This window comes from Brachyistius frenatus, unplaced genomic scaffold (assembly GCF_029030835.1).
Source record: "Brachyistius frenatus isolate BFR_SWC_R1_liver_20210118 unplaced genomic scaffold, ASM2903083v1 Contig_13, whole genome shotgun sequence".
Lineage (NCBI taxonomy): Eukaryota > Metazoa > Chordata > Actinopteri > Embiotocidae > Brachyistius > Brachyistius frenatus.
Window position 1 is genome coordinate 5,211,805 of NW_027210612.1, and position 17,351 is coordinate 5,229,155.

General features: G+C 40.5%; 1 protein-coding gene across 3 annotated transcripts in view; it reads right to left on the minus strand.

Moving 5' to 3' along the window:
* grid1a (glutamate receptor, ionotropic, delta 1a) overlaps positions 1-1,842 on the minus strand; it is a 221,067-nt gene extending 219,225 nt beyond the window's left edge. For 2 of the 3 annotated variants that reach the window (XM_069692942.1, XM_069692941.1), the window contains exon 1: positions 1,272-1,842. In XM_069692942.1, the coding sequence (XP_069549043.1) occupies positions 1,272-1,350 (79 nt within the window). In that variant the 5' untranslated portion in view covers positions 1,351-1,842. The remainder of the gene's footprint in view (positions 1-1,271) is intronic. The other variant, XM_069692943.1, reaches the window with a different exon arrangement.
* Positions 1,843-17,351: the final 15,509 nt, after the last annotated feature.

The window sequence follows — 17,351 nt, forward strand, 5'->3', positions numbered from 1 at the left end:
GCTTGACTCTAAACTTAGAAACTGACTGTTTATGCCAATGCACCCGACACCCACTAAGCATTATAGGCCTTATGCAGAAGGAACAGTGACGCTGTCTCGCCCTCTACCTCGTTCTTATTCTGTTTATCAAAAATGGTATCAGCTGCATGGGAGAGCACATATATCACCGAAAAGGGTTTCAGGAAATGAGAACTATAATTGGGGTACCGTAACGTTATGCGGGATATCAGCCAATATTATCTGGATGGAGTCCCACCGCTGTATTAAGCCAGTGACAGAGCACCTGCTGCTTGCCAGACTGTTGCAGTAAACTGTGAGGCGGCGGCAGCAGCGGAGGAGCTCCGAGACGAAATTTGCTCACAGTGACATTGACATTTTTATCTTGAGATTTGAAGGCCAGTCATGAGTGGCTACGTGACTGTAAAATGAACAGGGGGCACCAATCAAGGTAATTATTCAGTGTTTGCGCGTGTGGGGGGGGGGGAGGGAGGGGGTGTCGTGAATGCATTTGAAAACTATCAAATGAAAACGATGCGATATCTAAGGACACACAAACACTAGCTGGTTTGAACACCGTGGTGAGTTTAAAGCACCCCCCACACACACACACACACACACACACACACACACACACACACACACACACACATACACTTCTCTGCAGCGATGGTTTGAAGTTTGAGTACAAAGAGGCTCTATGCGTTCTGCATCTCTAAAACGAAACTCCACTGACATTCCCTCTGTCTTGGTATTGACATTGCAGTCACGTTCCGGTGAAAGTTGAGGCTTGTCGGGTAAACACAAGAGGTAGCTCGGTCTAAAAAAGCCTCAGCCGATCTGCGATTGCACGTTAATTTCGTCAAAGCGTCAATGAAACGGGCCATTGTGCTTCCTGTAATCTGTATTTTAAATATGCAGGACTGCAATTTACAGGCCGGCAGTGATGAGGTTTAGATGTGAAGCCAGCAGAAATGCAGTGATCTGCCGTCGAAAAGTGAAAGAAATGTCTGCAACAAAATTGGCTGTTAAAAAAAAAAATAAGGATGATAACAAAATAGCAACGGTAGTAAAGGTCAGAGCTACGGCCGTTTACAAAAAAACCAACTTTTCAACTCGTTTGAGAGTCAAATTGTTGCCTAAACACAGGATGCAAGCTGAACAGACTATTTATCCCGCCCTCTCACCAAAATCCTGTGATCAAGGAGCCTGCTGAGCTTTATTCCTGCACCCACTTTACACCCAAACTGCATCTTGTTTTATCGGACGCTTACCGATATGTATGATTGAGTCCGCTTTGACCGATTTGCACTGCAATATCCACAGGGAAAGGCAGATCAGCAGCAACTCCATCTCGGGATTTCAGTGAAGCGGCTCATCCAAGCTCTGCTCGGCTGTCCTGTACTGTCCAAATGGAGCAACCAAAGCAAAAAAAAAAAAAAAAGAAGGAAAGAAAAAAGGTGATCAAAAACCCAGTGTCAAACAGAACCACGATCCTCCTCCTGCCAGACCAGACTCGCGTAAAAACCCTAGAGAAATGACCAGGTTTTTTTTTTTTTTTTTTTTTCTTTTTTGAACCAACAAAACAAGTCGACCGCAGGAAGGTGGGCTCAAAATGACAAGGAAGAACCGACGGAGACCCGAGGTAAGACTGAAAAGGACAGTTAGCCCGGTGAGAGACCGGCGTTACCTCTCACTCTCGCCTCTCTCCCTGTGCTCCGGCGTCTAAAAGCATGGCAAGCAGCAAAAAAAAAAAAAAAAAAATGCGGAGGAGGGACACCCCTCTAACTACACACAGAGAGAGTATACACACACACACACACACACACACACACACACACACACACAAAACACTCTCTTTCAGTCCTGTCTCCGTCACGTGACTGCAGAGACTTCACGACTCGGCTGCTGTCCCGACAAACCGGGTAGAAATGATTTGGACTAGCCGGAGAAAGACGCGTGGAGAGCCGATAATTGAACACGCGATTGGAAGATTCGAACAGGCAAAGCAACAACAACAACAAAAAAATACCAAAAAATACCACCAAAAAAAAACTCTAGCAAGCCTGGATGCCTCACAGAAAACGAAAAGACAACATGACAAGCGCGTACACGCAACAAACAGATTCGGCTCGAGAGATGAAAAGTCGACGGAGGTGCGAACAGTTTACTTTAGGGAGAAGTTGACGCTTTGAGGGGGGGAAGACGAGAGGCTCTGGCCACATTTCACCGACATTCAGCGGCGACGGAGTGCAGCTGATGTGGGCAGAGGAGAGGATTTACACCGTGATCCTCGGCGAAGGGCTGATGGATGAGGGACAGACGTGACAGAAGACACAACGCCTGACCAAACCAGCTGGAAGGAGTTAAACGGAGGAGCATTTTGCGGAGGAACAAAACACACAATGCCTTTATGCTTTGTCGTAGCTGCTTTACTTGGTCGATTAATTGATTATTGTTTCAGAAAATGTGTTGCCTTGGTGTTTATTTGTTCGCGGGATTAAGGTATTGTGGGCTAATTTTTAAGGACACGCTTGTTTGCGACTCAGTCTGCAGGGTGCCAGTAATTCCTGTTGGGTAGCCTACGATTCCCACACCTCACAATGCTCGAGCAATGCCCGGCGTGTGAAGAAGAAGAAGAAGAAGAAGAAGAAGAAGAGGAGGAAGAAGAAGAAACGGGAGTTTCTAGATAGGCATAATCTTACAATTAAAGGATATTTCTCGTGGCTGTAATAAAAACGGAAATATCTCTTAATTGTTTGGTTAAGTCTGTCAGAGGCGCAGAGCACAAACTTTCAGCACCAGCAGCAGTGGACAGCTCCTTCACTAAACTGCACATGAGAAAAGACAACTGTAGAGCCAACACAGTCAGCAGCCTCACTGTCCACTGTATGTTTCTTTGTGGCTTTCTTTCCAGGAGACTAAAGTCTTTGTTGCAGTCCATAATTGGGAAAATAATGCTTTACACACCTCGTAGACCACTTCGTTCGCTTTCATGTCTTCTGTATCACCCTTTGGATTTTAAATGCAGCCAAGGAATAAACTTACATCCCTCCAAAGTTTTTGTAAAAATCACACACTACCCCTACTGGTCACCTGTGGATGCTGCAGCTGTTGTAGCGCAAAACATCTCCATCTTTTCACACCGATTAATGTAATGTGTCATGTGTGATGGTGAGCCCAAATTCTCCATCATTTTCTGAAATTTACATGACAGAATAGAGTAAATGGAAGCTGAAAAAGCCTTTTACAGCACACCGCTTTTGATGACAAATTGAGCCAATAACACTCCAACATCTAAAAAAAAATGGGAATAATAGTAGATTATTAAACCTGAATATTTGGTAACCTTCATATTAGTGACATATATCAGAGTTTATGTGGAGCAGTAGCTTTGACAAGAAAAAAAAAACATACCGCGAGAATGAATTATTGCCCTTTGATCCCAATTACAGTTCTCATAAGACAGTAGATCAATCTAGACTCATTTCAAAGGGATTGAAACAGAAAGATTAACCTTGAGATTTGGATTTTTCAGCTGACAGCCATCCAAAACACCATAAAAAATTCATCAGATCCCAGCAGAGGAATACATCTCTTAATTTTGCTGATCTATGAAGCAATATGTTGCTGAAATTTCATGAATAAATTATTCATTTTTAATGGTGGCTTAACTGGCGTTTCACACAGGTCTACAAAAGGCTTCTCTCATTGTGTTCTCTCGTTTATTCTCGAGATGCAAATCTGCCTCTCTCTTACTCTCTCCTCTTCTCCTTGAGGGAGCAATGCATTTTAATATACACTCTGTGCTAAATCTCCATAAGAATATTCAAGATATGATCCTTGTGAAGAATGCCTGAGGTGTAATGAAGTGGCCCAATATCATGTACATGTTTTATACACATAAGATGATGAATAATTAAAAGAGAAAGATCAGGATTTTCTGAATCAATCACGGATCATATCCCGGATATGGCACTAATAACAAAGTTACAACTGCCTGGTTCAGAATGTGAAATAAATATTGTATAAAGTGACTGTGTTGCTCCTGGTTTACAGGTGAGCTGATTTGTGAGTATAAGTGGAAAGTCTTGTTATCATGTTGCGTGTTGGCCATCACACAAGACCGGCATGTTGAAAATAATGTATGTCCTTTAATATTTATTCTCTGCATATATAGTGGTATTTATGAGATATATGAATGAATAGTGCGGTGTGTTTTGCAGCACAAGTAGGTGAGTTCCATGCATTAGTAAGTAGATTCATCATAATAGAGAGGCTAGCTTTTTCATAGAAAGTAGGCCATCCAATGGATAATCACCCTTTTTTTTTTGGATTCATTACGCAGTTGATTCATGGTCCAAGAACGTCCCCTAATGATGTTACCCAAATTCTAAAAATGTGTGTGTTTTGTTCCTTCAGGTTCAGGTCAGGAGTGCACCTCCACTGGTGTCGACGTAAGTTTGCCTCAAAAAGTGCTGCGAACAGTCACCGAGACATTGGCGGGTAGGTCACGCCTGCTCTCAGCAAGGAAGGTGGAATTTCATTGTCACACAAACCTGAGTCATTAACGTTTATGGCTCCGAGCAACAGAGTGAAAAGGAAAGACAGACTTTTATTCCTCCTTTTTGAATCAAGGCCAAAAAGTGAATTCAGATGAAGAGTACATTCAGAAGTATCAAAGCCCCAAACATACCTTCTGTTAGTTGTGAATACATCCAGTAAATACTACTGCTACACACAGACCTCTTAACACCCCATTCTTCTTTGAATTACTTGTTTTATGTCTCAGTTTAATCTTAAATTATTTTTCACATGCATGGTTTGGGGCAGTGCACACTTCTACCTGTGAAGAGATTGCTGTTTAAAGTATTATACGCATGCTTCGCTCTATGTGCAGCTCATCTCTGTCTTCACTGATTTGCGGTACTATTAGCGTGATTGTATATTCATAGCATTTGCCTTTGATTCCAAGAATAGAAGTCTTTTTACCCGTCTACGATTCAAACACAGTAATTCAGTCTTTCTACACAGTGGAGAGTGACTACCGGCTGTAGCTATTGTGTTCTCTCTTATCCTCGTACATTGAGTGCTAATTTGAGAGCTATGATGCAATACCACTACAGGGAGAACTGGACAGAGCTGACATCATGCAATCAAAGTACTGTACATGTGCATAATTAGCAGTTACTGTAGCAACTGGCAGGTATACAGTATGTTAATGTTCTTAGTGTCACCGATGAGGAACGCACTGAGAGCAGCACCAGTGCTCCACAAGTACGGTAGCATATTTATAGCATAAGCTGGTTTAGCTCGAGATTCTGCTTTAACGTTACGCGTCGACTGAAGAGTCTGTCTCTCTGCAGATGCCTCTGTCCATCCCATTGTGAACCCGGATGTCGTTATATGAAGCCCCTGCACCAATTTTGAGGAGGGTTAAATCTGAGACAAGTTGAAAATCTATTCATGTCAAGCAGAAATGTGCGGGGAATAGCAATAAGTGTCTGCAGCACTAGAGGTGAATAAGCAAAGCTCTCTCTTCCAAACACACAGCCTGAGGTAACATTATAGATTAATCATGTTATGGGAGAATAAGCACAACCTCCATCACAGACTCAGAATTTCAATGAGAGAATTGTTGACTCTCCTCAACGTTACATATTTTAGCATTACACCTTATTGAACCTTAGTAAAATATGTAATGAATATATAAATGATTATATGGAAAATTTATACCAGTGAACAGAAGCTCTGAAATGTAAGGAAATGAAATTCAATCTGTGCCATTTCGGCAGAAAAAAAAAACATTGCCAGCTGCCACAGTAGAGGTTTCGTAAGTTTTCCAACCTGGAAACATAACTCTGGACTCAGTCTTAGTCAGGCACGCAGCCTTCAAACATAGACTTGCCCATTGATTTAAGCCTTGTTATGATAGGATGCTGCTTCTGTAATCCGCACAAGGTCAAGGCCTGCTTTAAATATTGCCCATAGCTTTCATTAGTCTAAGTAAGACAGCCTTTAAATAAATGCCATAAAGCATTATACTAAATAGCCCACAGTATAGACAGGCAGTATGATCAGTTGTGGTCTGAGATATGCAAGAGTTTTTTTTTCTTTCTGGAAACAAGCTTCACATACTGGGGGGGGAGAGTCCATTTCTGCTGTTCTGTTGTTTATCCTTTTCCCTGTTCCTGTTCCCTAACCGCATGCTTCAGCTTCATGTCAGTGTACAACTGAAAGTGGATTGTGGTTACTCCTATTAAAAATAAAAGAAGAGGAGCACATGTAAGAGATGTGGTCAGTGTTTTCTGTTTTTGCTGTCCACCGTACAGGGTTCATACATGCCTGTGGGGACACAATGAAATGTAGTGAGTCTACCGTCTGTCTGTCTTTTTATTTGTCTTTCAGAAAATATGAAACCACCTGCAAATGTAAGAGTCCTCACATTCCTGTGTGTTTAAATCTGCCGATGAATTGACAGTCAAATTAAATCTTGTTATTGCAACTAACACTGCGTCCTTATTATCCAACATTAGCAGGATATGCAAAACACCAATTTCGCCTGCAGAGGTGCTTACCATTTATACACCTAATAGAAACTATTCACTATTCAGCCATTTGTTTTGGGTGCCCTGAGCAGCGCTATTGAACCTGATGCCTGTGTCAGCTACATTTCACTCCAGCTGTGCCTGCAAGACAGTCATTAGTGAAAGAGGTTGTTTAAAGGGGAGCCAATTAGCAGAAACGCACTTGGAAAACTACCTGCAAAGAGATTGAACGCCTTGCAAATGAAGACAACAAAATTGTTTGACTATTTTAGTTTTTATGAGCAGGTCAATCTGATTCATTATTAAATCCCATATTAAAGGAGAACTACCAAAGGTCACTTGAGAACACAAACAGTGGTGAGATGCACAGAGGCCCTTGTCTGAGATTTAAAGTCTGTTGCGAAAGCCTGGAAAACATTTATTATTTCAATTATCCACATTGCGTAGCAAGTGTCACAGAAGAAAAGAAAACATCTCAAACGCTTATGAAAGTTCTCCATTTCTGTAGCCATATTTCCACAGAAAAGAATCTAAAGCTGAGATGCAAATTGCTTTCACAGCAGCAGGCTCTCATTTAGCAGCCATAAAATACTGTCACGTAAACTCACCATTTACTATAAATTAACTCCACACACAGCACAGGTAATATTATGGTACAAGCTCTACAGGTGGTAGCCTCTGCTTGTGATCATATATATATATATTATTAAACACATTATAGAAGCAGGAAAGAGAGAAGTGTTGCCAACAGCAGAGCCCCAACGAGTCAAAGTTAGATTGTAGCGCTCTGGAAAGTTGGCCCCTGTGTAGTGAACCAACAAAGTGTCTCTTCCTGCAATTTTCCGTCCCTCCTTTTTACCTTTCTCTCATGCCCCAAAACCACTCCTTTCTTGCCCTTTCATTGCAACCCACACAGATGTTCCTGAAAGACCTATTTCTCTTCGCCATCGTGTGCGTAAGAAGTAGAGATGGCAAGAGTCTTAGTATTCAGGTCGGTTCCTAGTCTTCTTTTAACTCTACAGGGTTCCTTCCTTACCTTTGGCCTGAAAAACTTATTTTAAGAAGTTAAAGCCTAAGGCCTAATGACAAAATCTAACACAATAAGTGTTACCGATATGAAACCAAATTGGATTTCCTTGCACTAAATGTATGCACTCCACTACTTGTGAAACTCATCCTGCAACTTCCTATGCAGATATGTCGCCTTTTAGCCAGTTACTGCTCACAGCCAAGATTTATCAGCACCCTAGTAAATCTGTCACTTCCATACTGAAAATATGCAGGAATATGCCTCATTTCCTTTTTTTAAAGCAGATATTTTTTTAAAGCAGATATTATATATAAAATCTCTGCAGTTATATTACTGGCTTCCATTTGGGTAATTATCCTTCAAATTTGGGGTAAGTGACAGAGTATCCTGGTGGCATCTGATTAATTAGAATGGGATTTAATAGGTCTATCTTGGCTCAATTGGATTAATTAATTGGCAGATGATATAGTCTAGTGTTGCGGGACTATTACACTAACTGTCACACTGCATTTGATGACAAGGTGCCAAGCGATCCATTCAGTGACACAAACATGATTTGGCTAGGATATTATCCAACTGAGGAAGACCTTAGATCATTTTAAATACAGCTGCTATAAGACTTAACAGTAATGGCAAAGTCATTAATAGTCCGGTAAATGTACATGACTTCATGCAGTTGTCATTCACAATGAAAGGGGTTCCCCTGTGGATTGTAGGACCCATTTACTATTAGCAGAAAGGTGCAGTGCTGAAGACCTGCGCTCCTTTCTTTCATTTACATGCAATTATCTTCTGTCTTCTCTGAATATGCATCACTGAAAAGGAGACTGAGAGTACTGGTGGTAGCTATTTTAGCCATGACAACTTGAAAGGTTCATTCTTTTAATTTGGAAAACATAAAGTTGGGGGAACTAACAAGTCTTCCAAATTAGATTTAAAAAAATAGTTTCTGTAATTGCCTTTCAGAATAACACAAAAGTCAATCCCCCAAGGAAATTAGCAAAAATTCAAGTAATCTGCGCAATATTTACAGAAGCTTGCAATTTTTCAGCAATTTTTCTGCAGAAAATGTCCTCAACAGAATCTCGGCTGAAAAAGATTCAAAGGAAAATATTACTGTGATGATTATTTTTAAATATTTTTTTTTCCAAATATTTTAACAATGCAAGAGAATGTGCAGAACATACTGAATACAGTACATTAAACATTACAGAAAATTACATAAATTAAGAAAGACAAATTTGCAAATAAATGAAATAAAATTAAGTAAACTGTACTGTGATAATTATTATCAAAGGAAGTGATTACAATGATTCCAAATGATTAATCTTCATCAAGTGGTGTTTAAAAAAAAAATTTTTTTAAAAAAAATCACCCCAAAAACCTTCCCAAAATACATTGCAATTTTTGAGAAAATCGACCTCAAAATCAAGCATTTTTGATCGCAACAGTCCCCCCAAAAAATCTTGAAAGGAATGAAAAGTGTTGCCTTCCAAAACCATTACAAATCTCTTTTGGAAATATAAGACCATATTTCAACCTACTCTGGTTTAGACATAATTATTAATTCCTTAGAATTGGTTGGAACTGTCAAGGTTCGTGGATTGTCATGTCCATGAATATAGTAATATTTTTTTAAAGAGACCAAAACTGACTGACAGTAAAAGAACCAACAGTCTCTTGCGTTGAAGCCCCACATTTTATTGACCTATCCATCCACTCTGACATCCTCCCTCTGTGGACTTTGGGGCTCCATAACAATGTCACAATACGTTCTGCTTTCTTCCCGAAAGACTTAATACAATAACTACGAAGGTTGCTTAAGGGATTTATTGTTTGAATGTAGACATATGCTGTTTTGGGACATTTGCTGTGGAGTACAGTCTCTTTGACCTCATAATCTCTTGTACATGGCTCCTAAAATGTTTGATTCTGCATTTCCAAAAATGCATTTTAACAGAATTAGACTTTTCCTGCTCAGTTATTTCAAATTTCAAAGCTAGAGTGTGTAACATAGTAGGATTCTGATTATACATTTGCTGACTCACACCGAACTGAACTGACTGATGACATTATTGCTCAATGTTACACAAGACTGAGCTTGTGTCCTTAAGGTGAAAGTCCATGTGGGACCTCTTCACCATGATTGCTGACGTTCTCAGCAAACATAGCAGCAGTAGCCTGCTTCTGTAAATTCCTCCTGCACAACATAATGACATTTATAATGCTGCTGGTGTTCAACCATAGACTGCATTAACATGGATTTAGTCTTCAGCTAAGAAAAGCCAATGTAAAAGTGCCTTGAAGTGAACTACCACCGAGGGCCAATCAACTTCTCTCATGAAACTCTAATACTTACAAACCAGCAGTTCACAAACCAACGGGTGGGTTGCTGCCTGTATTTAACCGACTCTCTCCCACACAACTCCTCCTCTTCATCCACTACACAGGCTCCCTGTTGCAGCCCACATTCAGTTGAAGACTCTGGTGCTGGCCTACAGTGCAACGAAGAAAACGGCTTTTTTATTTTTTTTATTTCTACCTCCGTGTCAAAGTCGAAACCCAGCATCCAGGACCGCATCGACACACCAGGGTTTTGTGTCTGGTCATCTCAGTTGCGACTCTAATTTCTTCCGGCCCTGCAGTGGTGGAATGAATTCCTCACTGACGTCAGGACAACAGAGTCACTGTTAATCTTCCTCCGCTGTTTGAAAACCCTTACTCACAAAAAACTAAACACTGGAAAACTCCCATACACACTTGCACCAAGTTGTTTGCAAATTTTGGATGACATCTGGCTCTCGTTCTTGTTGAGTTTGAATGTATCTATAGCAATATCTTTTACCAAACTTATTCAGAGCCGCGTAGTCAGTCTGCAACTATTTACGTGCTGAGCAGTATTACCAATGACGAATAAACTTATGTTGATTTGTAAAATCAGTAGAGTCCACCTTTCATTTTACCTGAACAGTTAGTAATTAGGACTCCTTATACTGACTCATTTTTCAGTGGAAACAACACACAGCCCAGAATCAAATGCAGTTTTAGTTCACTTTTAGGGGCGTTTCACACCTGAAAGTTCGGACCAAGATCCAAACCAAGTTTCAGGTTTTGATTACAATACAAAAAATGGATTTGGTTGGTGTTGGTTTCATATGGCAATTTTGTGAGTTCTCTAAAGAGCTTGGCATGGCATACTGACTTCATGGCATCCTCGTCTACGAATGCTCCGTCCCCCTATCCTTGACATTGATTGGTTCGTAGACAGGCGTGCATCCGTCAGCAGTGTGCTGTCAATTCGGCCAGTAACCTTTTCCAGTTGAAAAGAGGAAATGAAGAAACAGAATCTTTATGTTGCCACTAAAGTATTATTATCATTGCATTACTACCAGCACTTATTTTCCTCTCAGAAAGTAAGATATTTTGTCACTTTTATATGTTTTTTTAAGTGGAAAAATATAAATTTAATTTTCCGTTTTTAGTTTTCCTGTTCTGTTGTTCAATGCATTACAATAGGTTGCCCAAACTTCCCGTATTTGGTCCAAAAGTCCAAACCATAAAAAAGTGTTTTCACACTGCAAATAAATCCAACCTTTGGTCAGTTTGACCTAGACCAAGAGCACTTCCTTTAATCGGAACAACATTTTGTTCCTATGGTCTGGACCCCGCTACCACTAAACTGAAATGTCTGAAGGTCCTGACAAAAGAATGTGTGAAAGAACCCTAAAACAGCATAGAACAAGAAAAAGATGATAATTCAGAGATAAAACAGAAATACCAGCTTGGTAAAACAACAACAACAACAACAACAACAACAACATATTACTATTATCATTGAACTTTAAGTCAATCTAAAACGCAGATAAAATACTTATCTCTTGATCATGTTGTTATGAGCTGTTGGTGTTTATGTAGGACAACAGTGGTATGTGAATGTTTGAGAACACATTGCTGTTAATAAAACAGATTTAAACATTTTGTATGACTAAGGGTGTCTTGTGTTTTTGGCCAGCCGTGGGCTTTTTAGGAGGATAATATTTTATTTCATCTCCATGTCAGCCTTAGCTGCGGGCAACTTACCTCTTGCTGACAGACAATAACAGCATTTATTCACAATGACTGTGACAGGGAGAGTGGGTGCGTATGGTCAGGGAAATTGTGTATTTGTGTGTAACGTAAACGTATTTTTCATTTATACTTTTGCCCGGGGGAATATTTGATTCTAAAAGGCTTCTGCGCCATCGATTAAATTTGTTTAAAGCCTGGTTCAGCTGGAGTGCTGTGACAACTATTTGATCAGCATTTAGAGGAAATACTTTGTTGAGATCTGAGGGTTGAGTTCAAGCCACACGGTGGCATATAATCGATTGCATAAATGGCTTTTCAATTGGCTTTAAAATGTCCAAATTAGCCTAAGCCTAACCATGGAGGCTCCTGAAGAGAGCTGACACAGAAAATATGTTTATTCTTGGTATTTATTATTAAATTTAACCTGGCTACTGTAATAGATTGAAGAGGAAAAATTAGATAGAGGAAAAAAACAATATCCAGATCTTTGCAATAAGGATTTGAGTGTGGTGTGATTTCATTATTTAAAAGTTTGAAGAAAGCAGCACGTATATATGGATGTTGCCAAGCAGCAACAGAAATGGCCTGAAGGTTCCACCTTTTTAAACAATTCACTGAATTTGAACCCATATTCATAGCCGTGTGAGAGCGTCCACCTGCATCGCTGTTTGGATGGTGATGGTAATGGATTTTGTGTGTGTGTGTGTGTGTGTGTGTGTGTGTGTGTGTGTGTGTGTGTGTGTGTGTGTGTGTGTGTGTGTGTGTGTGTGTGTGTGTGTGTGTGTGTGTGTGTGTGTGTGTGTGAGAGAAGATGAGAGGGTTGATGCATCTTTAACCAGCTCAGTGCTGAGCCACTGTCATGGTCCAGAGCTTTGACACTTTTGAATATATTCTTTAGAAGTGATGAACTGCTTCAAATATTTTGTTCTCTCTCTCCCTGCGTGCTTGTGTGTGTTTGTGTCCCTTTCATCTTCATGTTGTTCGGACATAAATCCATTTGCACTGAGGGGACTTCACTCCCTTTTGAAGATAAAAGTCCCCAGAATGTAAATCATTACATTTTAGGGCAAAGACCATGTTTAAGGTTACGTAGGTACTCAGCATGTGACTGGAAGTGAATGTAATGTCAACACAACAGTGTGTGTGAGTGAATTTTCTCTCTCTGTCTCTCTCTGTCTCTCACTCTGTCTCTCACTCTGTCTCTCACTCTCTCACTCACACTCTCAAAACAGCAATCGTCTCCTGGCAGCTGAATCCCAACTCCAGTCTGCTGAGGCCGATAATGCAAACAGGTGAATCGCTGGCAGAATTTTGACATGCACACCGTCCTCTGTTTAATTGGTACACTGAGGGATAAATGTGGTTTGATGACAGCTGCCTGTAGATAAGTTTCTTATTACAGTTGCATTATGAAAACCTTCTGACTGATTTCCAGTAATTTTTTGTGTTGCAGCTGAAAGATTATAACCACCGACACCTCGGTGGGGGGAGAGTATTAAACAACGAAAACTGATGCGACTCGTAAAATGAATAAAGGTCTCTCGAACCCCATTAAATAGATATTGAAAGTCATGGTACCACATCAAAGCCGAAATTCTTCTGTACATTTTGTATTTATACTCAAGGGTTACACTAACATTTCGACCAAACATGTATGGAGTAACGTGTAATCCGTACATAAACAGAGTAAAGGTATGTTGTGTGATTATTAAAATGTCTGCATTCATTTAAGTCAACTGGTTATTCTTTATGTTTGTACACTCAGTCTACATGTGTTTTGTGACTACGTTCCTCACAGTGTGTAGTGGGTGGTGCTGTGGGAGTGTGGGTTCCTGGGGCTGCTGACTGGGTCATTATATAACTGAAAGGAAAGCATTGACTTGGCAAGAAGCCAAGCACGTTTTCAGTGGGAATTGGACTCCGCCAGGGTTGTCCCATGTCTCTGAACCCCGTTTAAGATCTTCATCAACAGGAACTCGGGGCAAGTCCGAGGCCATGGTTCTTTGCCCAAAAATTAGGTATTGCTCCATCTGAGTTGGAGTGAGTTACTGCTCCGAGACTTCGGGTATCTCCGTGTCTTTTTCACAAGTGAGGGTATAATGGAGCGTGAGATCAAGACGGGATTTTTTTTTTTTCTGTTTGTTTACTCTTTTATTTTACAGGTCAGAGAGTGATAATAAATATTGACATTTTAATTAATTACTAGTTCACAATTTTTTTATAACTGTGACTATGTGCCACTATTTGAGTGCCTAAACTGTCATTTTAATATGACTGCAAATGAGCCACTGATTAATATTTACATTTAAAATGACAAAATATTATTTTATGCATTTCATTTGTTTTCTCTGCAGGGAGGAAGAGGACCGACTCCAGTCAGTCACTACCCTGCTGAGAGTGGAGCTGTTAAGTGTTAATGAAAAATAGTTTGTTCGAAGGGGCGGATAACTAACCAGCTCATTTTCTGCAATTGTTTGATTTATTGTAGATGTAAGTGTGGCAAGCAAGGAGGGGTTTGCACGCGCGTGAGACTGTTTGCTTTCAGCAAGGGCTCCATTTGTTTTTCTTGAGCTGACTTTTTAAGAGACATGATGTTCTGTGTTCAGACAGTTGACAGCCGCTGTGCTGAGCTGCCGAGGTGGCCAAGATGATCTTGCCGAGTGAATGGCACAAAAACAATTAGCATGTCTACTACCTTCTGACATTCGGCATATTTGAACTTGCATGAAAGTGTGAAGAATAATTAAGAGAAAATCAATGTCATCTTTTAATGCAACTGTGTGAAATGAGGCCAAGAATTTTACAAAATCTGTTTTCATCTAGACTGTACACTTTTTAGACATCAGGCACATCAATTTTTGAATAAAACCGAATATGAAATGCCATTATCTCAAATGAGAAAAATTTTAAACCTAATTTCCTTCCTGACTAAAATGCCAAGGAACTTCTGCCTTGACTTCTTTTGGAGCCCATACCGAACATGTAGAAAACGCAGCTCTAATAAAGCACAATGAAGATGACACTAACATATGTTGTAAAATAGTGGCCGTGACACGTGCAATTCAGCCGCCCATAAAAAAAAGACATGAAAAGGGAAGCAATAGAGAGGAGTATCTTCATGTGGTGATGAGGCTTGTGAGGGCAGGAGATTGACTGTGGAGGTGTTTGACAAATCGGCAGTGAAATTACTCTTTCCTACTCTTTCCTATTCCACTCCCTCGTCCAGCACAGCACAACTACCGCCACCACCTCCAGACCCGGCAATTGGAGGAGAAAAGCTGATCGGTCATTGAACAGATGTGTGAATGTGTAAGTGTGTGTGCGTGTCTCTCTGGCTTTCTTGTGAACATGCACACGTGCTTGTCTGCAGGAGAGTTTCATTATCCCGTCGTTGATCCCCGACAGTAGCCAGATCGCCTGATCTCAGCATCAGTCTCGCAGACTGGTGTATAGCGATGAGATTCCTTATATGGCACAGAGTCCAAGCAATCAGAACTGGGATATCCATCAAAGAGCTGGCCATTCAGTAGTGAGCAGCTCACTGAGCCGATTTTGAGCCTCATAATACTTTCCAAATCATCACTCCATTAGTTCAGAGAGAGAGAGAGGTAAATGGGGCGGGGGGCAAGGGAAGAGGGAGAGGGGGGGTAGAGAAGTGACAAACGAGACAAAGCTCATTGATTTTTCCTTTAGAGGTGATCAGTCAGTCCAGCGAAGCGTGTGCGGGGTGTTTTTAGAGCTCTTAAATGACAGGACAATAGAGCAAAGACTGAGGTCAGGTGCCTTACAGACCGGCTCTCAACAGAAAATGAAATTATACACAGAATATTTCCTGCAACATAAAATATGCAAGACCATTTACACAAGAGTTTCAACATGACAATTTTCAAATGAAGCCCCCGTTATTAATGACAAGGAGCATTACTTTGTGAAGAGACCAAGATGCCAAGTTGCAACACATTACCCGTGACAGATGTTTTCTTTACAACAACCCCACTGCTAGCCAATAACCATTTACAAGCTGGTTTGGCGTTTTATGATCTTTATTTATTTAGATACGTTAAATCATTACATGCAATATTCCATACTTCATAAACCTCAAGAAATTAGTGTTGAAGAGGTCATTCCACTGCTTGAGACATTAACCCCAAGGTTGCTCTGACTTGAAGTTTTAAATTGAGCCGTGATGGGAAGGCGCTCTCGATGAGTAGATAATGCCACTCTGTAAAGTCTTACAGGCATTTCAAATCTACGATTACAGCATTGACCAGACATATAACCCATTCCAATAAGTCCAATCACTGCTGATAGATACAATGTATGTTGCATTTTTTATTTCGAAGAGGTAGATTTTATTTTACATATCTAATTAGAAAAAAATATATAGAAATGCCTTCACCATAACGTGCATTAACTCTACGTCCATTTTAAATCTCGCTTCCCTTGTCAAGGCCATCCTGGCAGTAACAAATTAGGTACCAGGTGTCCTGTGGGCAGCAGACAGAACATAGAGCAGATAAGCATGGCCTTGCCTTCCTGCCAAAGGACATGACAGATTATGAAAGAACTCATGCATATTCTCATATGCTGTCTCCATTCTGAGAGAGCACAGCTACTGTACAGAGACTTTCTGTAGAAGACTGCAGGCTATAGCACACCCCACCACTACCAACCCCCCACTGCCCCTGACAAGTGGTCATAAAATGGGATTTCATGGCTTTAGGGGTTACGCAGAGGTCTAGTTATTGCTCTAGTAATGTCAACCCATCATGCACATGCACGTACTCATACACAAAGACATGAATACACACAGAAATAACCATGTAGAATGTCCATATCCTAATTAGCATGCCTGTCTGCACTCATGTGTGTTCACACAGACACATGCAAATGTCTAATGCACAAGCGAGGAAATCCTCGTGCATCATTTCCACAACATTACCCACTTTTGATCATTGTATAATTACACTTACAGAAACAGCTTTGGGGGTCTACAAACTTGAAACACTTCATAAATAACTATCTAAAATGGTTGCACAAGACAATTAAGTTCCATGTGTGTTTTAAAAATGTGAAATACTTCTTACATGGTTCGGTAGACTATTAGCTAAAAGAAAAAACGAATTTACATATATATAGTATGTTTAAAGATGCTGTAAAGTAGAAATGAAAATGAAGTTTAAGTTCATCACACCACAGAAGTATGGGCTGTTAACTGCCCATCCAAATTTGAATGAAAAAAAACACCGACAAGTATATTAAAGTAGGCTTTGAAATAGTGAGAAAATCATCAGTCTTCTCTGCTCTGAGACTGGGGAGGCGTGTCGCCTGAAGGAGCTGAAGCTCCGCCCACTCACTGGGAGGTGTTCAGTGTCCTGTATGACAGTCCTGTGGCTGCAGTTCTTTTCCCCACTAAGCGGTTCGTCTGACATCCAACCTCTCGGGTGACTTTATGCATGATGTCACACTGGCACTCTGTCTCTCTGCTGGATGGAGCAGCCTGCTTTGTGAAAACAGAATATAATTAGAATTTATTTGTCCTATGAGTGAAACATACAGAAGCAATCAAATCCAACTTGTCCCCCTGAGCTGTAACACAGGAGTAAAACTGGACACCAGAGACAGCAGACAGTGAGTCTCCAACTACTTCTAACGCACCTAAATTACAATACTGGAGATAATAAGAGTGGAGGAGTTGCCTTAGTTCT